The sequence below is a fragment of the Mobula hypostoma genome, chromosome 1 (assembly GCF_963921235.1).
Source record: "Mobula hypostoma chromosome 1, sMobHyp1.1, whole genome shotgun sequence".
NCBI classification, from domain to species: domain Eukaryota; kingdom Metazoa; phylum Chordata; class Chondrichthyes; order Myliobatiformes; family Myliobatidae; genus Mobula; species Mobula hypostoma.
The window spans coordinates 44,671,848-44,694,044 of NC_086097.1; the positions used below are offsets into that span (position 1 = coordinate 44,671,848).

Sequence of the window (22,197 nt, forward strand, 5' to 3'; positions counted from 1 at the left end):
GCAGCTTTGCACCAACTTCTCTTTGTTACTCACCTGCTTGGACCTGTGCCAATGGATCCTCTTCCAGCCGCACGCCCCCTGGTCGCGGGCGCGGGAGTTGCGGCGGCCGATTTACACCGAGTGAATGAACTGACAGCGCGCAAAGAGGGTACAGGTGCGCTGGCAGCAGGGTGGTGCAGCCGGCATCCGACAGCATGGGGGTGAAAGCCAAGCGAGTTGATTTTGAATGGGTGTACACCGACCAGCCTCATACGCAGAGGAGGAAAGAGATGTTAGGTATGTATAGCGATCCTCTTTCAGTTAAAAAAAATATAAATAAAAGTTGTCTTAGGATAGTTTTTGATGGAGTAGTCTATTTGTCATTTGCAAAATATCCCCACGAATCTTACTGGTTCCGAAAGAGTTTGCATTATTTGTAAGACCGGTTTTAACGAAGTTGCAAATTCTCTTTATGGGTGTAAAATATGTTAAGGTGAAATTTTTGGTAAGGCTAAGTCCACGTACAAAAATGGGACCAGAATTTTCTTTGAACACTTGTAATGCATAGTAGACTATGTATATAATATGCTAGCGACAACTGATTCGGAAGGCGATTGACTTCTACCTTTTTACCCGACAGGTAGGTACTTGTAAGCTATTAATCGCTTCATGCGGTTCCCTTTACAATTCGCCAAATATAACCATTTATTATCCCGGGTATTCAACATTTGAAATACTTTGTATCAAGTTAAGAGCTAAATAAGGGATTGTTCGAAGATTGAAACTTAGAGGTTCGAAGGTTTGTAGTTCAGGCCAACCTATCCCGCGATATATTAAAAAAAAACAAGTTTTTTCCGTAGCAAAATTTAGCCTTTTGGAAGATCTGCGCTCGCTTTTCATTCCAACATTATAAGGAATCTAAACATGACTACACCATATTCGGAATATATTTGGAAAGATAAATGTATAAAATCGTGAAGATTGTTTCTTTTTGGTCAGTCGGGTGGGGCTGGACAAGGATCATTTAGGTGCGGCAGTAAACTTTGTTTTCACTGGTGAATGAATTTCCATGACACCTGTCGCAAATCTAAGTGCGTGCAAAAAGTGGAATTATTGTATTCCACATTGAAAATGAAGAAGCATTATGAAAATGTTAACTCTTTCAGGTTGCACCCAAGAGTTTCTGCAACAACATACATTTAGCACTTCGATATGCTTCTCATATTAATACATAACATTATTACATTAATGCGTAAATGTAATAGAATAAGATCTTAAAAGGATCACATTTTAAGTCAACTCCCTGCGTCGACGTTTGAAAAGTTTAATTATTTTTAAATTTGTATTTCTTAAAGATTGGTTCGATTTTGTTCAACCTTCTCTCCACTGCTCTGATTTAACTTATCAAGTATTCTTTTTGACCGATGATACCTACGCGGCCCATGAGTCCTTTTAATTCGCTTTGCTCGCAGTCTGCTGTACACTCGAGCATCGAAGTTTTAATCGCTCCGGTATTAACGGCTATGTTTTTAGTTAGAGAAAAAAAAAACAGGAAGTACTTGACAGGTCAGTCAGCATCGGTGGAAAAGAGAAGCAAAATTAACATTTCAGATCAACAGCCCTTTGTCAGGACTGGGAACGATTCAGACAAAGTTGGGAAGAGCATATGCCACACAGGAGCAGAAATAGGCTATCCAGGCTGCTCTGCCATACGATCATGGTTGATTTGTTAAACCATTCTTCTGCCTTCTCCCTTTGAGTCCTTTAGAGAAGGATGGAGAAAACAAGGGAACTGATCTATCTTCAGGATAAGTAACACCAGGATTCCTGGGGAGATGAGGTGTAAATGCCTTTGGGTCAATGGTGGCAGTTAAAAGTTGGTAATGCAAACAAAGCTGCCGTAATTTGTTGGGAATGGCAGGACTGTAGCATGTAGTCTGCAGATCAAACCATTTTACTGGGGGTAAGAACCTGAGCCAATATTACAGATCCAGTATGTGATTTAGAGCAGACATGTCCACTTCTGATAAACAGAGAAATTTAAATTTAAAATTGAATGTGGAGGTCCAAGAAGAAGATGGGTTTGCATGGAGCCCTGTACCAGGTGAAGCTTGGGGTTGCTCTGTAGACTCAGTGCAAGTGCTCAACAAAACAGGAGGAGACCACTTGATTACAGTTCATGAAACTGAACGGAGGACACGTGAATCTGCTTCACTTGAATTGTCTGGGTCCCTGCGAGGTGGGGATGGGTGGAAGAGCAAGCATGACATCAGCTGCTTGCATTGGAAACATTGTAGGGAGTGCTTGTTGATGGAAAAGAGGACCAGGGAATCTCAAGAGGAAAGCGTGACTTAAAAATGTTGAAAGAGAAGGCTGTCGGTCATTTAAATTGCTAAACATAAAAGTGAAAAATGTGTCTTGCGTACCATTCATACAAATCCATTCATTACAACAGTACGTTGAGGTAGTTCAAGGTAAAGCAATAACAGAGTGCAGAATAGGATGTTACAGTTCCAGAGAAAATAAAGTGCGGGTAACGTAAGTTAGATTGTGAGGTCAAAAGTCCATTTTATTGTACTAGGGAATTGTTCAATAGCGTAGCAGCAGGCTTAAAGCTGTCCATGAGCCCAGTGGCCCATGCTTTCATGCTTTTTTAATCTTCTATCTGATGGGAAGGGAAGAAGAGAGAATGTCTGTCTGGGGAGGGTGGGGTCTTTGATTATGCTGGCTGCTTTACTGGGGCATAGACAGAATCCATGATGAGAATTCTCTTTTCCAGAGCTGTGTCTACCACTCTCTGTAGTCCATGTTCAACAGTTGCCACACCAGGCTATGATTCATCCGGATAGGATGCTTTCTATGGTGCATTGATAAATATTGGTGAGAGTCAATATTTATTTTCCCAGTTTTGAGGTAGGAGGTGTGGCAAGTTATCTTAACCTCCTGAAGAAGCAGAAGTCCTGGTGAGCTTGTGTTTGAACTAGGACAGGGTATTGGTGTTGTTCACTCCAGGGAACTTGAAGCTCTCAACTTCTTGACCATTGATGTAAACAGGTGCAAGGGCACTGCATCTCTTCCTGAAGTCAATAACTAGCTCATTTGTTTGGCTAATGTTGAGGGTAAGGCTATCATGACATCATATCACTGGGCTATCTCTTACTCGTGTAACACACAAAATGCTGGAGGAGCACAGCAGGTCAGGCTGCATTTCTGGAAATGAATAAACAGTCGCTGTTTGGACAGTGACCCTTCTTCAGGGCTGAGAAGAAAGGGGGAAGATGACAGAATAAAACGTTATGGGGAGGGGATGGAAACTAGCTAGAAGGTGATAGGTAAAGCCAGGTGGGTAGGCAAGGTCAAGGACTGGAGAATAAGGAATCCGATAGGAGAGGAGAGTGGACCATTGGAGGGGAAGGAGGAGGGAACACAAGGGGAAGTGATAGGTAGGTAAGAAGAGTGGGGAATAGAGAAAGGGAAAGGGGTTACCTGTCCTGTGATTCATCATTATTTGAAATGATGTCCACTTCTGTGGTATCAGCTGCCAACTTGAAGATGGGGTTAGTGCAGAATTTGGCCTTGCTGCTGTGAGAGTACACAGAGTAGAGTATGGCTCTGAGGATACAGTCTTATGTGGCACCAGTGTTGAAGGTAATCATGGCATAGGTGTTACTTCCTATCCTGAGTGTTTCCAGCCTATAGGGCAGGAAGTCAAGAGTCCAGTTTCAGAGGAAGCTGTTGACTCCCAGTTTCTAGGAGTTTGAATACGAGTTTGCTTGGAGATACAGTATTGAAGGCAGAACTGTAATCAATAATCAATGTTCTGACAGGTGTCTTTACTGTCCAGATACCTCAGGAAGATGGCATGTGTCGTAGACCTGCTTCAGCAGTGAGTCAGTTGCAGTGCATCAAGGTTGTCTGGGAGGTTGGAGTTAACCAGCCTCTTGAGACACTTCATGATGGTAGATGTCAGACAAAAGATGGTTGTAGAAGAGGAGTCTTTTAGGAGCTGACAGACATGGTAACTGATGATCCATTGAACAGGGAAGTCAGTGGAATGGGACTTTTGCAGGAAACAGTTGAGGTCTGGTCAGGGGCTCTGACTATTAGAGTAGAAGGGAAGCCACAGTTGGGATGTGAGTTTAGATACCCGTGTACAACGTCTCTTTGTTAGAGCAAATACAACAAAGGCAATCAAAACTAGGAGAGTGGAACAATGCCTTTATAGGGAGCATGGTGGGAAACAGTATAGTCAGTATAGCTGCGGTCATCTATAGGCTAATCTATTTTGATTAGGCTATCTCTTATGGAGAAAGGGAAGGCAAGGGTTAGAGGTGGGTTGTGTGAAAATGAGAGCAGGGTGAAAACCTTCAGCAAATTGATTACATTTTTGAGCTGTGTTTATGTGCAGGAAGCAACACCAATACAGCTGTTGATGTGATAGGAAAAAAAGAGTTGAGGAAGGGACCTGATTAGGACTGGAAAACAGTGTTTGATGACAGCTGTAGATTTAGCCCATGCCAGTTCCCATAGTTTCCTTTTAACCTGGAGAAAGAGAGCAGAGCTGAAGTAGAACTTGCTCAATATGACAATGAGTGCAGCCTAGTGACGGTGTTTGTGGAGGGGAATTTGTTGTGTCTTATTGAGAAAGAACAGGAGAGTCCTAAATCTATCCTAATGTGGAGCAGAGTTGTAAAGCAATTGGATGTCCATGGTAAGGATAAGCCAGATGACACAGTGGATTGGAAACTGTTCGAATGTCAGAGGCAGGATGGAGTCAAGGTAGGAAGAAATCAGTTCAGTGGAGCAAGAGCTAATTTAAACAATTCTGCCTGGTCAATCCTGCTTGTGAAACTTGCGAAGGAGGTAGGAGTGAGCGGTCTGGGGCTGGGATAATACCAGGTTGGAAGCTATGGAGGGAAGGTCTCCTGAGTAAAGAGGTCCATGACTACCTGGGAGTCTGCACTCTGATGATTGGTGTTGGGATCATGGTCCAAAGGGAGAAATGAAGATGTGTCAGGGCTGATCTTTGACTTCTGAGATAGAAGTCAGTTTGCCACGGCATACTAGCACTTCTGCTATTGGCAGATTTGATGACAATATCAGTGTTGGTGTGGACTGCTGCAAATTAAGAAGGGAGTGGTGTGGAAGTACCGGGGTAGCCAATGTCATATCAGAGTTAGCAGTGAGTAGATCAAGGGAATAGGTGAGAGATCAGAATGAGGGTCTAAGTGGATTGGGAACTCTGGAGATGGGAGAAAGAGTCTGAAACCTGGTTTGAACGATCTTGGGTAAAAGTAATGTTGGATACAATGGAAGAAAGATTCAATGTTTTGTCTGGCTTGGAATTTTATGAATGAAGATGTGGTGGTTCAGGCTTCTGCTAAGGATTGATCGTTTGGGATTGGGGAAGATTGGAAAAGATTATGGGAATATAGTGGGATGAAATGGGGGAATAGGAGCCTTTGCAGGTGAAGCAGTGATTCATATGTTTATTCCATTTTAATTAAATGCTCACCGCATTAGTGTCTCCTACATTGGATTACGTGTATGTTTTATGGAGCACCTGTGTTCTGTCTGTGGGGCTAATGATTTCCCAGTCAGTAGAGCTATATTCCAGGATTTTGACCCAGCTGTTACAAAGGATTGGGATAGTATGTACACATCTGAAAAGTGTGTGACTTAAAATGGATTATGTTCCCAAGATGCAGGCTAAATACTGCTGGGAAGGTAGAGGTGTTATAAGAAGTCAGCATTATTCTCATCTGCCTTCAGTAATCATTAACTTGTTTGTTTTAAATTGGGGACTAAAATTATGTTTATCCATTTGATGTTGTGAATGATTTACAGACCTTAGATTCGTCGTTCAACTGTTAGGAAAAATGCACTTAAAAGTTTTCCTTCCAAAATACAAAATATTCAGTATTTGTGATATCCATGTGAAAAAAAGCAAATGATTGGGTGGTGGTTTCATAATTTAAATTTCCAGTTGTTGTCATCTGACTGTACAACCAAATGAAATAATGTTCCTCTGGACCATGGTGCATCTGCAAACCGTACACAGCACATAAAACAAAATCACAAATCCTGAGTTAATAAAATATGATTTAAAATGCATGTAGTGAGCAGTATGGGCAAATAGCAAACAGCTCACCCTCCTCGTGACGAGGCCTCAGTGGTGGCAGGATATTCCCTAGCCTGTTACCCAGTCTGGCAGTCCTAGTTCTGATGCTTCTGTCCCTCCTTCCTGATGGCAGTGGATCAAAGAGATTGTGGGATGGGTGATAGGGATCCTCACAATGCTTCTGGTCCTCCTATGCAATACTCCTGGTAAATGTTAGAAATGAGGGTGGGGGTTGGTGGAAGGGAGACACTGGTGTAATGTTTCACTGTGTGGCCTTCTCATGAGACAGTCTGCAAAGACAATGACAATACTTAATACTAAATTATGACATTGTTTAAATTCAGTGTTATCACATCATTTGTTAAATTTTCATTGCAGATCTGTTGGAGAGCAAATTAATAATGTGCACACTTCTGATTTATAGATAAATACAAATGCCTTGAAAACTTATGTTTTGAAAAATTCAGTATTGGGTAGGAACTATGTAGGGTCTATTAGTTTGGTATTCAGTGAAATTTGACCTTTAGTTAAATTTGGAGCAGTTCTCTCATTTTTGATTATTCTCTGTTGTTTATTTTAATAGTTCAGTAATATTTGAGTAATATTGTAAATATACTACAGGTCGACCTTCACTAATCCGACTACCTGTAATCCAGTTCCTTCGATAATCTGGCACTGATTATGCTTAATGTGATCCTTCTGTAATTTGGCATTTTCACTAATCCGGCACTCCTCAAGTCCCAATGGTGCCGGATTAATGAAGGTCGACCTGTATTTGATTAAGCATTCTGTTGTTTATAGAATTCATTATGTGTTATATGTACAAAGTATGTAAACGGCATACATCTTCATGTACCGTGTAATATGTAAGTACCTCACTTAAAGTAAAAACGAAACAAAGAAGGTACATGAATTTTCCCAGCCCTGTGTTTTGATTTCAATCTGTTTTATGTTTGGAGTTACAAAACATAACAGGGGTGACAAGGAAATTAAATAAACCTGAGATGACTACCTGCCTGTTCAAGCACAGCGAGACCTTTGAGTTAAAAGAAAATCGCAGCACATGTTCTTCGGAAGGAAAGACACGGTCAGGTTTTTTTAAAAAAGGCTGAAAACGTACAAATTCACAGGTTTATAAACACCACTAAGCAAACTGTAAGCCTTTATACCCAATGCACTCAGCAAAACTGGCACACGCTTCTCATTTGCCTTAAAATGCTGCTCAATTCGCTCAATATACAATATCCAGTTATCTCTAGTGCAATCAAATGTGTCTATCTTTCTGGTGTAGCCAGCTATTTCTGCTCTTATTTTACTTATGGAATCTTACAAGAAAGCGTTCGAAAACAACTTCTAACTGAAGCATAATTCACATTTAAAAGCAGTTGAAATAGCTGTATTAATAGTCATGGTCATAGTCATACTTTATTAATCCCGGGGGAAATTGGTTTTCGTTAGAGTTGCTCCATAAATAATAAATAGTAATAGAACCATAAATAGTTAAATAGTAATATGTAAATTATGCCAGTAAATTATGAAATCAGTCCAGGACCAGCCTGAGCCAGGATGTCTGACCCTCCAAGGGAGGAGTTGTAAAGTTTGATGGCCACAGGCAGGAATGACTTCCTATGACGCTCAGTGCTGCATCTCGGTGGAATGAGTCTCTGGCTGAATGTACTCCTGTGCCCACCCAGTGCATTATGTAGTGGATGGGAGACATTGACCAAGATGGCATGCAATTTAGACAGCATCCTCTTTTCAGACACCACCGTGAGAAAGTCCACCGTGATAGAAATAAGCGACAGAGACACAACCAAGTTGCAGTCAGGAATGGAAGTAAGTGTGAACAAAATTGCAATGGCTAAACAGAAACTGGCCAGGCTGAACAGATTGTGTGCTTCCGTTGTGGCAGAGGCTCACATACACCAGCCCAATGTAGATTTAAAGGTGAAATTTGTAGAAAACATAACAAGGAAAGGCCCACGCAGAGAGCATGTTGGGCAGACAAAAATGGACTGCAGAGGGAAGAGAAAAAGATCCCAAAAAAGTTTCAGTTTCAAAAAAACTTAGAGCAACAGCTTGCAGACGAATAATCTGATAATGATGAAAGTTACACAGGACTGGGTATCCTTGAGATTTAAAATGTGAAAACTAACAATAGACAAACAATTGGCTTACACCACAAGTGAACTGCAAAGTAATTAAAATGGAATTGGACACCAGCTCCGCTGTTTCAGTCATTCCACAAAATGAATTTGAACAGCACTTCAAAGATACTGAACTGAAACCTGCAGATATCCAACTAAGAACTTATACTGGAGAACAGATCACTCCTGTGGGAATGGAATTGTAACAGTAAAATACAACAACCAATGAGCCACAGTGGGTTTGTATCTGGTAAAAAGAACATTCTGTTGCTGTGATTGGCTGAGACAACTACAATTTGATTGGAGATTCAACTACTATTTCCATGCCACATCCCCTGCCAAAGAGTGAATGAAAAATGAACTAAGAAAGGTACTGGATTATGCCACAGCAGTGTTCAGGGATAGCACTAGAAAATTCACATATCAAGGCTAAAATAGTGTTAAATGGAAATTCCACACCAAAGTTTTACAAAGCCCATTTGGTTCCTTATACTATCTGTGATAAAGTAGCCAGTGAACTAGATTGCATGGAAACTGAGGGAATTCTTTTCAAGGTTGAAAGAAGCCCATGGACTATGCAATTATTCCCAGTAGCAAAGAAGTAATTTTCTGTGGTGACCAGTACTGAAAGTAGATCAATACCTCTACCCAAGATAGAGGATATCTTTGCAAACCTTTCCGCAGGAAAACACTTCAGCAACCTGGAATTAGCTGAAGCCTACCCATAGATGCAGATTGAAGAAGAGTCTGAAGTTTATCTCACCGCTCAACACTCAACAAAGTGTTTTATCGCTATAATAGACTTGTTTCTGGAGTAACATCTGCACCTGCACTCTGGCAGAAAGCCATGGATCAGGTCTACAAGGTTGTCCAGGCACTCAGTGTGACTTGGTTGACATCATTGTTACCAATAAGGATGACGAAGAACATCTCCAAAATCTTAAGATGGCGTTAAAAAGATTAGAAGCTTATGGGCTCAGGGTACAATGGGACAAGTGAGAATTCTTCAAATCGAGCATCACTTGCCGTGGTAACAATATTGATACACAAGAATTACATAAGTGTGCTGAGAAAATTCAAGCAGTGGTTGGATGCCCCAAGGCCAAAGGATGTGTCAAAATTGTGGTTCTTTTTAAGATTTGTCAATTACTATAACAGGTTTCTGCTAGACCTGGCTACTGTGCTCCACTCCTTGAATGCATTACTAGAGACTGGGAAGGAATCGCAATAGAGAAAGCAGTGTGAGGTGGCTTTTTATGTTTGTGTGCTACTGTATTTCCCAAGTGTTAATGGCATCCACTGATAGTCAATAGGTGGCTGCCCTCCAGTGATTCCCTAAACAGTTCATGTAACTTGAGCAACCATTGAAAACTATTTCTGAGAATGCCTGCATGAACAAAATTAATTTGGTCCAATGAATTATAAAAGACTTTAATAAAAAAACCTGTAACATGTGACTGGTGAGCAAATCCAGATCAATAAAAACGTTAATTTTTAAATTATTTAATTTGTATATTATTAAAATGAAAGCAATACCGCTCTCATTTTAATTATATGTAAATTAATTTTTAAAAAGTAATAGTTGTAGCAAGTATTGAACAAATAATCAACCCTTTAGTAATAATTTCAGTAATAGAGAGCAATTACTTAAACACAACAGTAAAATTGACATTACAAATATCACCAAACTTTATGGTCACTGTTGCTGTTAGCTCTGAATTAAGATGTATAATCTCATAAAGTTGGCTCGTTGTACCTCCAAGTGCATCAAGCAACTTTCTGCTTACAGGAGCTCAGAATGGATTCCACCAAAGTCACCTCATTACAATCTTAATCTAAACGAGGACGGAGGTGCCTAATGTCTGAGGCAAAGTGAGAGAAACTACCCTTTATATCAGGCAGTACTTGATTGAGTATGGCACCCAGGAGCCCTGGCTAACTTGAAGTCAATGGGAATTGTGAGGGTGAGACCCTCCACTGGTTGGAATTGTACTTGGTACAAATGCAAATGATTGCGGTACCAGAACATCAATCACCTCAGCTGCAGGACATGTCCACAGCAATTCCTCAGCAGTGTCCTAGGCCCAAGCTTCTGCAGTTGCTTCAGCAATAACCTTCTATCAGTTGTAGGTTTAGAACTGGGAATGTTTGGGCAATATCAAGGTCTGGGTTTATAGGTGGAAAGTAACATACATGCTACATGTGCCGGGCAATGACAATAACAAAAGAAAATTCAGCTATCGCCCCCTTGCATATATGTCATTTCTGTCACTGAATACCCGACTTTACAGTGTTGGGGGCTATAATTGACCAGAAACTGAACTGAAGTAGCCATATACACAATGTGGCTCAAGAGCTGGTCAGAGCTTGGGAGGCTCCTAATTCCCAATTGCTGTTTGCTGTCTACTAGGCTCGAGTCAGGAGTGTGATGGAAGACTCTTTGCTTGCCTAGACATGTGCACCTTCAACAACACTCAAGAAGCTTGGCACCATACAGGATATAGTATCAAACTTCATAGGAACCCTATCCATAACTATTCAGTCATTCCAACACCAAAACACAGTAGCAGCAGCTTGTACAATCTACAGAATTGCACAGGGAAACAGAGGTGGAAAGGGTAAGTAGCTTTAAATTCCTTGGCATTAATATACTAGAAGGTCTGTCCAAGGACCAGCACACTAGTGACATCACAAGGCAATGTCTCTCCCTTGGAAGTTTGTGTAGATTTAGCATGTGACCAAAATCTTTTGACAATTTCCATAGATGCAGTGGAGAGTATCCTAACTGGATGCATCATGGCCTGATATGGAAACAAACATGCCCAGGGCTGGTTAAGGCTACAGAAAGTGGTAGATATAGTCCAGTCATCAAAGGCAAAGTGCTCCCCACCATTGAATACATGTATATGGAGCACAGATACAGGAAAGCTGCATCCATCATCAAAGAACTCTATCCTGGTCATGCTCTATTCTTGCTGCTACCATTAGGCAGCAGGCACAGAATCCTTGGGTCCCACACCATCAGGTACAAGGTCCTGAACCAGCATGGATAGCTTCTTTCACCACTGTTCTGACACCTTCAAGGACTCTTTACAACTCATGGTCTCCGTAACATTTTTATATGCAGTTTGTCTTTTGCACAGTGGTTGCTTGTCGGTCTTTGTTTATGTATAGTTTTTTGTAAAATTCTGTTGTATTTTCCCTGTAAATATCTGCAAGAAAATGAATCTCAAGATAGAATATGGTAACATATATATACTTTGATAATAAATTTGCTTTGAACTCTGAGGATGTGCTGCAGCAACTCGTCAGAACATACACAGTGCCCTGAATGGTTGTCTTCTGTGGTTTACACTATAATTGATTCTAATTTTTTGATGAATATTAACTGTTCAACTAAAGATTAGAGGACTAGAACATAAATGCAAGGATGGAAAAGAGGACTAGATTATAAAAGAAAGGATGTAATGTTGAGACTTTATAAAGCACTAATGAGGCCTCACTTGGACTACTGTGAGCAGTTTTAGGCCCCTTATCTTTGAAAGGATGTGCTGAAATTGGAGAGGGTTCAAAGGACATTCATGAAATTAATTCCAGGATTGAATGGGTTGTCATATGAAGAGTGTTTGATAGCTCTGGGCCTGTATTCACTGGAAATTCAGAAGAATGAGGGGTGCCCTCGTTGAAACCTATCAAATGGTGAAAGGCCTCAACAGAGTGGATGTTTCCGATAGTTGCAGAGACTAAGACAAGAGGACACAGCCTCAGAATAGAGGGCATCCTTTTAGAACAGAAATGAGGAGGAATTTGTTTAGCCAGACAGTGGTGAATCTGTGGAAATTGTTGCCACAAGCAGCTGTGGAGGCCAAGTCTTTAAGTATATTTAAGGCAGAGGTTGATCGATCCTTGATTGGTCTGGGCATGAAGGGATACGGGGAGAAGGCAGGAGATTAGGGCACAGAGAAAAATTGGATCAGCCAGGATGAAATGGCAAGGCAGACTCAATCGGCCTAATGGTCTAATTCTGCTCCTGTATCTTATGGTATTACTAATGCTAATACTGTACAATACAGCTTGAGGATAGGAAAATGGGTAGCTTTGAATCTCACTCCAAGGCAACACAAAAATCAAGGGTTCAAAGATACTCGCTTTCAAGACAATTATTAAACTGAAGCCTTTGATTGCCTTCTCAAGTAGATATAAAGTATGCTATTGGTACAAAAGTTACAATATAAATACAAGTCTTCATTTCAGTTGGAATTGAACTGGATAGAAATAGAGAACAGGAAAGACAACCTGCAACCTGTTCTAGTAGCGCATTAATCAACAATTTGGCTTTAGTCAGACACTAATCAATAATGCACACAATGCTTTACTGTACAGGGCGGGGGGGAATTACAGAACAGAGCAGAGGAAGTGCTGGTCTGTATGTTCTATTGTTTGACCAAATGTTCTGTATGGTATTTAGCACTGTAGGTCACGAGAATCATTTAAGCACTAGAGGTAGAGATGGGCTGCTTACAGGTTATAGTGGGAAAGATTGGCAGCAAAAGATTATTGCTCCAGTTTGACAGTGAGTAAAAGCAGAAATTGCGATGAGGGAACAGTGAAGCTGCAGTCCTCTCCATCAGGGAGTTTATGGTGATTTCAGTGCACCAACAACACAGTGGATCTCTTGTAAATGGGAATTAACAATATCCCTTGTTAAAGCAGAACCTGAAGCTGGGGCTAAAAGGTGATTTGAATAGCTACATCACAAACAAGAGAAAATCTACAGATGCTGGAAATCCGAGCAACACACACAAAATGCCAGAGGAACTCCCTCCTGATACTTATCCTTGCAAGCGGAACAAGTGCTACACCTGCCCCTACACCTCCTCCCTCACTACCATTCAGGACCATACAGGGCCCTAAACAGTCCTTCCAGGTGAGGCAACATTTCACCTGTGAGTCTGTTTGGGTCATATACTGTGTTCGGTGCTCCCAGTGTGGCCTCCTGTATATCGGTGAGACCCGACGTAGATTGGGAGACTGCTTTGAGCACCTACGGACTGTCTGCCAGAAAAAGTGGGATCTCCCAGTGGCCATCCATTTTAATTCCATTTCCCATTCCCATTCCAATATGTCCACTGTTGTGATGTGGCCACTCTTAGGTTGGAGGAACAATACCTTGTATTCTTTTTGTGTAGTCTCCAACCTGATGGCATGAACAGCGATTTCTCAAACTTAAAGTGATGCCCCCCACTCCCCCCACCTCCTTCACCATTCCCCATCCCCTTTTGCCTCTCTCACCTTATCTCTTTGCCTGCCCATTGCCTCCCTCTGGTGCCCCTCCCCCTTTCTTCCATGGCCATCTGTCTCCTTCACCAATCAACTTCCCAGCTCTTTACTTTATCTTTCCCCTCCAGGTTTCACTTATCACCTTATGTTTATCTTTTCCCTCCTCCCACCTTTTAAATCTGCTCCCTAGTTTTTTTGCTCCAGTCATGTCAAAGGTTTTGACCCAAAACATCAAATGTACTCTTTTCCTAGATGCTGCTTGGCCTGCTGAGTTCCTCCTGCATTTTGTGTGTGTTGGTCAAATACATCTTGACTTTACTAGAACTAGTTACCCCAGAAGTTGGGCTAATTCAAGGTCTTTATGCTAATAGTTTGAGGGGAAAAAAACGAGCAATTGAGCTTCTCATTCACTACTGTGTTCTGAAATCACGGAGTAGTGAATGGGAATGTGACATACAAGAACTAAGCTTGCAGGGCAAGTTGGCAATAGCAACAAAGAACATCTCATCTGTGATGTAAAGGGAATATTAGGAGCATGTTTAAGTGATGAATTAGCACCTCTGGCCATGGGGGTTTTTGTCAGCAAGGGTCAAGCACATGTCTCTTTCACTGTAAGTAACTAACTAAAACAAATACTGGAATTTGATGACAGCTAGATAGGAGGAAAGAAGATGTCTGTTCCTGAAAAAGTTACCTGTCACAGTATTAAAGGAAATAATTCAACTCCCTGGGTTCATGCTGACTCCCAGATAAGCAATCCATCAGTCCCACTCTCCCTGCAGTTCTGTAACTTTTCTCAGTTGGGCCTAACCAAGGAGTCATTTATTGTAGTCCCTTAACCCACCGACATTGAGATGTGACAGAAAGCAAGAGCATCCAGCAGAAAGGCTGGGAAAATGTGCAAACTCTACACAGGCCTCATCCAGAGTTGGTATCAAGCACGAGTCAATAGCTGTAACTTACGGCATGGTGTCATCTGCAAAGTCAACCAGGAGGTTATGAAGTAAATTTATATAGTAACAAGTAGGTCAGAGATTTAGATCAGAATAATGCGTTTAAGAGTGAAGAACATTCAGTTGTGGGCATTCAAGTCCAGACGGTCATCTTAAGTGGCTTGGGTATTTTTGGATACCCAGCAAGACAGAGAAAATGTGCATAATCATAATCATAAACATAATGAGAATGTTGGTTGATGAAACTACAGATAACAACTGTATCATCACTCGAATCTGGGATGTTGGCTTTCATTAGCAGGGACAGAAATAGGAGTATGGAAGCTGCAGTGTAACTTTTGGTGAGGTTTTAGCTACAGTACTCTGTGCATTTCTCGTCACCACAATATAGGAAGGACACAATTGCACAGGAGAGGGAGCCGAGGAGGTTCACTAGGATGTTGCCAGGTATGGAGTGTTTCAGTTATGAGGAGAAAGGAGGAAGTCTGTGTTTGTTTAGCTTGGTGTGGAGGGGTCTGAATGGGGGACTACAAAATTGTGAGAGATGTGTATATGGTGGATTGTGAGAAACTTTCCCCATAACAGTTGTTTAAAACTAGAAGATGTTACAGTTAGGAGTTAGTGATTTGAGTAGTTTTGGGAGTGGGGAGGGGTGGAGTTTTCACCCAGTGGGTGATTGCAGTCTGAAAGGCACTACCCTTAAAGTTGATGAAGGCAGGTATCCATAACAACTTAAAAATATCTTAATAAGCACTTAGAGTGTCAGGGCACAGCCAGGCCTGAAGGGTCTGAATCAATGCTCTATATCTGTAATACACAGATAAGTGGAAGGCAAGAGCTGATGCTGGCTGCCATGGCGAGGTGATTTCAATTGAGTGTTGTGCAGACGATGAGTTTGTGAGAGTTTACACGAAGAGCTCACTTTTTTTTTACACCTGCGCCCAGAAATAGGAAATGTCCAGGATAAACAAGAAGTCTCGTTTTAAGAGAGGATGCAATGGAAAACTGTTGAGAAACACCAAAGTAGAAATTGTGGTGATTGAGTTCATGGTGTTAACAGTGCTGTTACCCAAAATGTCTCTACAGTAGTAGTTATTAAATTTTGTTAACCTGTATTAAGTTTATTGTTAGCAGTTGATATTTAGAAAACTATGAATTAGTTTTAGTTATGGAAACAATTATGACAAGGTAACCATTGAGAGCAGTGTGTAGAAGGCATCTCTACAGTAGTGATCAGCTAGAACTGTCCAGACTTGGGTTGGATACTTGAGATATTAATTAATTATCACTGAGTTTTCTAGTTGAGAAGACTGATGTTCAGTAAGTTTAATTTGGCTAATATGCGTAGGTGATTGCAATGATTAAAGGGGACAACTACTACTACTACGTCAACTCAGGCCTGGGGGGCCGGCGTCGGGCACGATGGCGGACCCTCCACTTCTCCCTCTCCCTCATCAGTGTGGTCAGTTCATCTACATTAGCCGTGCCGCTGTCTTCTAGGAGCGTGTTGACCATAGTCTTGGGAGGATGCCCAGGGTTCATCCTCCCGTGCTTGGGCTCCCATATGATGACTAGGCTGGCAGGTAGCTCAGGGTGGCGTAGACAGTTCCCCGCTAGTTGCAGTCTTCTCGTCTCGATTTTAGTGGTGAGCATCGGTAGGTTGTTATAGAGCTCGACGTTTGTCATGTGCTATTGCCAACTCACGTCAAGAGCCATTAAAGGGAAAACATTGTAATAAATCTGGGATGTACAGTATTTTGGGCCAGCTTCCACTGTTAAGTGTTGGCCTCCTTCAGTAAAGGTATTTTACTGCCAGCTCTACATTTTTGTTAGTTGCCTTAAAAACAAGTCTTAAAAACTTGTGTTATTCTCTCCTGTGCATCTGAATATGACTAATGGATGTCTTAAACTGGCCATCTACAAACACGTTTGTATTTGCTGAGGTTCTTGTACCTTCAAGGTCAAAGGCCTTTCCCTTTTCTACATCAATTTGCTGTCCTTTGACAAATTCCACAAGATCAGCATCCCTATGTATGCTTTTGATTTGTGTGTCTACCTCTCATCACCATATACCCAATTCCAAGCTGTAAAGCTGGGGTTCCCAACCTTTTTACTGAGGGGTTCCTGAACCCCAGGTTGGGATCCCCTGCTGTAAAGGAACATGTTATGGACAAGTTGTATTGTCAGTCAATTTACTACTGGGAAAATGGAAGACATCTTTTTCTCCTATCATCAGCATAACTCAATTACTCATTCCTCAGCCACACTAGGTACAGCTGTTAGGTGTTTGGCTGTGCTTTGAACCTGCTACTGAGCTTGTTCCAGTTGCTTATTGGTTGACTTTGAGTCATCCATGATCCCAGATCCCAGAACCACCTAAGCTCACCCAACTAATGAAGAGAAGCAATCATGACTGTCTCACTAAATGAGGGTGGAGAATCCTTTACCAAATCTCCTGCTTCAATGTCAGAGTAAACTCACTGACTGCTAATATTAATTGCTTATCTTTGTTTTAGCCAAGGAATTCATGCATGAGATTTATTTTGTGGCTTTCTTCTTTGCAGTTTGATATAGCATTGAGCCATGAAGACTTAAACGTCCAAAATGGGGCATGTATATTCTCATTCTATAGCTGGCCATGCCTGTACTTTCATTAAACAAACTATGACTGGACAAATGTAAATGGACACAGATGGAATTTGCCCTGCCAATTGCTTTGCAAATTAACTGAGGTGAAGACAGGTTTATTTCCTCATTCAGAAATGTGATGGATTGAAATTTCCAGGGTAACAAAATAAACAGTCCATAAGGCAATTTGAATTTTGAATTTTGAATTCATTAATCAGAATTTCCTACCACATATAGTAGGAGAAGTTGTTATTCTAATACACAAATAGAGTATTTAGCAGAAGGTTGACAGAATCTCCAGTGAAATAATAAAAGCTGTTTTAAATTAGATATCACTAAGTTGAAATTATAATGATCATTGAAATTATAGCAGGAGGTTTGGAGAAACTAGGCATTCTCCACCGTAGGCTAGGTGTTGACATGATTTCTCCTGCCCACCAGGTGTGTAAGCCTCAGTTATTCTGGAATCCTGGAAGCATGTCAGTGCGTGAGATAGCTCAATGATAATAAATATGCATCTGGCTGAGAAATTGACTATTTTATTTTTAAAATAAAACAGCAGCATTGAGATTGGTAAGGCCACTTTAACGATGATACGGGCAGGTTCTTAGTTTTAGGGCCAAAATAATTTCTATTTGCTTTTGGGATGTGTGTATCAATGGCAAGTCCAAAACTTAATGCCCTTCTGTAAAGTGCTACTGCCTTGAACTACTGCAGTCCTTCTAGTGAAGGTACTGTTATTGGGGAAGGGGTTACAGGATAGACCCAGCATTGATGAAGGAATAGCAATATATGGCTGGGATGACATGCAACTCAAAGGATAGCCTGCTGGTTGGTGGTAATCCAATGTGCTGGAGCATTTATCCATCTTGGTAGAGGACATAGGTCTGAGAAATGCTATTGCAATAACCAAGGTGCCCTGTACAGATAGTACGACAGCGAGTATATTCCAGTACAGAGATAAGGAACATCCAAGTTCCTGAGGAACTACCATTCAGGTGAGCTGTTATGTCCTGCTGTTAACTCTCTTGAGTAGTGTTGGCGTTGAACTCCGGGTAAGACCATAAGATATAGGAACAGAACTGGCCCATTTGGCCCGTCAGGTCTGCGCCGCCATTTCATCATGGCTGATCGAAGTTTCCTCTCAGCCCCAATCTTCTGCCTTCTCCCCGTATCCCTTCATACCCTGACTAATCAGGAATCTGACTTAATTATACATAAGGATTTGGCCTCTATAGCTGCCACAGATTCACCACTCTCTGGATAAAGAAATTCCTCCTCGTCTCCATTCAAAAAGGACACCCCTCTATACTGAGGCTGTGTCCTCTAGTCTTAGACTCTCCCACCATAGCAAACATCTGCTCCACATCCACTCTGTTGAGGCCTTTCATCATTTGATAGGTTTCAATGAGGTCACCCCTCAGTTGTCTGGATTCCAGTGAATACAGGCCCAGAGCCATCAAACGCTCTTCATATGACAAGCCATTCAATCCTGGAATCATTTTTGTGAATCTCCTTTGAACCTTCTCCAGTTTCGGCACATCCTTTCTAAGATAAGGAGCCCAAAGCTGCTCACAATACTCCAAGTGAGGCCTCACCAGTGCTTTATAAAGTCTCAACATTCTTGCTTTTTTATTCTAGTCCTCTTGAAATGAATGCTAACATTGCATTTGCCTTCCTCACCACAGACTTGACCTGCAAATTAACCTTTAGGGAATCTTCTTCTGTATTTTTATTTCATTTAGAAAATAGTCAACCCTTTAATTTCTTCTACCAAAGTGCATGACCATACATTTCTCAACACTGTATTCCACCTGCCATTTCTTTGCCCATTCTTCTAATCTGTCTAAGTGTTTCTGTAGCCTCTCTATTTTCTCAAAACTTCCTGCCCCTCCACCCATCTTCATATCATCTGCAAACTTTGCAACATAGCCATCATTTCCATCATTCAAATTATTGACATATAACGTAAAAAGAATCGGTCTCAACACAGACCCCAGTGGAATACCACTTGTCTCCAGCAGCCAGCCAGAAAAGGCTCCCTTTATTCCCACTCTTTGCCACCTGCCAATCAGCCACTGCTTTATCCATGCTAGAATCTTTCCTGTAATACCATGGGCTCATAGCTTGTCAAGCAGCCTCATGTGTGGCACCTTGTCAAAGGCCTTCTTGAAAATCCAAGTATATAATATCTGCCAATTTTCCTTTGTCTATGCTGCTTGTTATTTCTTCAAAGAATTCCAACAGATTTGTCAGGCAAGATTTTCATTTGAGGAAGCCATGCTCTCTACAGCCTTTTTTATCATGTGCCTCCAAGTACCCTGAGACCTCATCCTTAATCGACTCCAACATCTTCCCAACCGCTGAGGTCCAACTAACTGGCCTATAGTTTCTTTTCTAATGCTTCTCTCCCTTCTTGAAGAGTGGAGTGGTACTTGCAATTTTCCAGTCTTCCAGAACCATTCCAGAATCTAGTGATTCCTGAAATTTCATTTCTAATCCACAAACTCTTCTCTCCTTTTTCAGATCTCTGGGGTGTATACCATCCACCTTCAGACCTATCAGTTTCCCAAGAACCTTCCCTCTAGTTATGGTAACTTCACACACTTCATGCCCCTGACACCTGGAACTTCCACCATATTGCTAGTGTTCCCATTGTGAAGACTGATGCAAAATACTTTTTCACTTCATCGACTATGTTATTGTCCCCCATTACTACCTCTCCTGCATCATTTTCCAGTAGTCCGATATCCACTTTCATCTCTCTCTTACACTTTACATACCTGAAGAAACTTTTGGTATCCTCTGTAATATTATTGGCTAGCTTACTTTCATTTTCCATCTTTACCTTCTTAATGACTTTTTTAGTTTTTTGTACTCAAAAGTGTCTTGTAGTTTGTGGAAAGGACTTGGGATGAGTAACTTGCTGGATACCCTGCCTCTGATCTGTTCCTGAGTGTTAATGTTAACTCCTGTTGAGTTTCTGGTCAATGGTATTTCTGTGACCACCCATCCAAGATGCAATTGGAGCTGATGCAGTGATGGTAATGGTATTGAATGTTAAGAGTAGGTTGTTACACATTCTTGTGTTGGAGATGGTCATTGACTGGCACTTATCAGCTCCTCTCTGAATGTTGTCTTGCTGAATGCAGCACGAATGGCTTCATTTGCTGAGGAGTTGTTAATTATTTGTGCGGCTTTCAATTTCATGACTGCCCTCTTTTCTAACCTTAATGAAGGACAGAAGGAAGGCCAATAATGAAGTAGCCAAAGATGGTTGGGCCAGTGACACTGCACTGAAGAAATCTTGTAATATTGTGTTGGTTGCTTGGATGTTTACTACAAGTTACTCAGCATTGCAAATGGAAAATACTGTATATAATCTTTCAAAGTCTTCTGATAAATATGCTGGAATTCCCCCCTCATCAGTGTTGCAGGAGTTTCCTTCATCAGCAGTACAAGACAATGGCTCACATTCAGCCACTCAAGAAGAGCCAGGGATAGCCTACAATCAGTGGCCACTTTATTAAGTACACCTGTACCCCCTGCTCATTAATGCAAATATCTAATCAACCAATCATGTGGCAACAACTCAATGCATAAGAGTATGCTGACATGGTCAAGAGGTTCAGTTGATGTTCAGACTGGGGAAGAAATGTGATCAAAGTGACTTTGACCGCAGAATGATTGTTGGTGCGAGCCAGGGTGGTTTGCGTATTTCAGAAACCTGTTGATATCTAGGGATTTTCACGCACAACAGTCTCGAGAGTTTACAGAGAACAGTGCACAAAAAAAAATAGAGAGCATTCAGTGGGCAGTAGTTCTGTGTGCAGAAATGCACAGTTAATGAGAAAGGTCAGAGGAAAATGGTCAGATTGGTTCAAATTGACAGGAAGGCGATAGTAACTCAAATATTGTATAATTTCTTAATGCCTGCATTACTAAATGACAATGAAAGAGGACTGTGTGTCTCCATAATCTAAAAATAATCTAAATAAAATGACTACATCTCTGAACACATGGCCCATCAAACCTTGAAGTGGGTAGAGTACTTGTATAGTGATTAGCTGCATCAGTTTTGTCCTACATTTTGCAATCACGACATAACTAGGCAAAGTTTTTAACATGTTAAAGGTAGATGCAATCTTTTTGTTTTTTTACTTACAGTTTGCTAGAGGCACAGTGGACTCCTGAGTTCAGGTCTTCAGGGTTTACAATTGGGATGTGGTCTAGTTTCATAGTTCCGCTGAATCCAATTTTTTCTTGGTGTCACATGGAATGAATGGATGTCCTGGGAGAAATTTTGTAAGACATCTCATCATTTTGCATTTGTTATTTTTTTTGGGGAGGGTACGGCTTTTCATTCCTATTACTGAGACTGGCCTTATCAAAGCCACAAATGATGTGTTTCTTTCTGCCTTGTGAAACTACCCATCCAGAACTTCCCCCTTTTCTATTCTATGGCCCTAGAGTAACCAACCTTCCTGACAGTCTTCTATCCCTGTATGCTTCCTACCGGAGTTGTGCAATGGTCTTAACTTGTTTGGTTAATACAAGCCTCGGTGACACATCAGAATGGTATCAAATTGCTTATGTACACTGAAAATGCCTTTTCCAAAATTAATCTTGCCTTCCTTTGCATCTGTGCTCTATATGTCCAAACAATATATTTTTAACCTTTCATGGAAAATGATCCTTGTTGGCAAGACAAATATTTATTCCCATTCCTAATTGCTTCTGAGGAGGTGGTGGTCAGTTGCCTTATTTTATAATTACCACTGTCTGTGTGTTAACGGAGCTCCCAAAATGCTGTTAGAAATGTTGAAGGGACGGGATGTGATGCCACAATTTCTTCTGATTGAATACTATGAAGACAGAGGCATAGGCTTTGATTTTAAACAGGGATGAAGGTTCAGCAGGGTGGGGCTGGGGCAGGATAAATCACAACTGTAGTGTTTGATCTGGGGAATTTCTTATGAGCAGGGAAGCTGTAATAGATATGTCGAGACTGCATTTTATCCTAAAGTCGATCTAGCTAATATAATAAAATATCAGATGGTGCTTGATTCCCAGCATGGTGTTTAACATA

The 22,197-nt window shown here is 41.2% G+C and overlaps 1 protein-coding gene across 2 annotated transcripts in view; it reads left to right on the forward strand.

Moving 5' to 3' along the window:
* Positions 1 to 63: 63 nt before the first annotated feature.
* The window catches only part of degs2 (delta(4)-desaturase, sphingolipid 2), a 69,913-nt gene continuing 47,779 nt past the window's right edge, over positions 64 to 22,197 (forward strand). For both annotated transcript variants that reach the window (XM_063047366.1, XM_063047375.1), the window contains exon 1: positions 64 to 276. In XM_063047366.1, the coding sequence (XP_062903436.1) occupies positions 195 to 276 (82 nt within the window). In that variant the 5' untranslated portion in view covers positions 64 to 194. The remainder of the gene's footprint in view (positions 277 to 22,197) is intronic.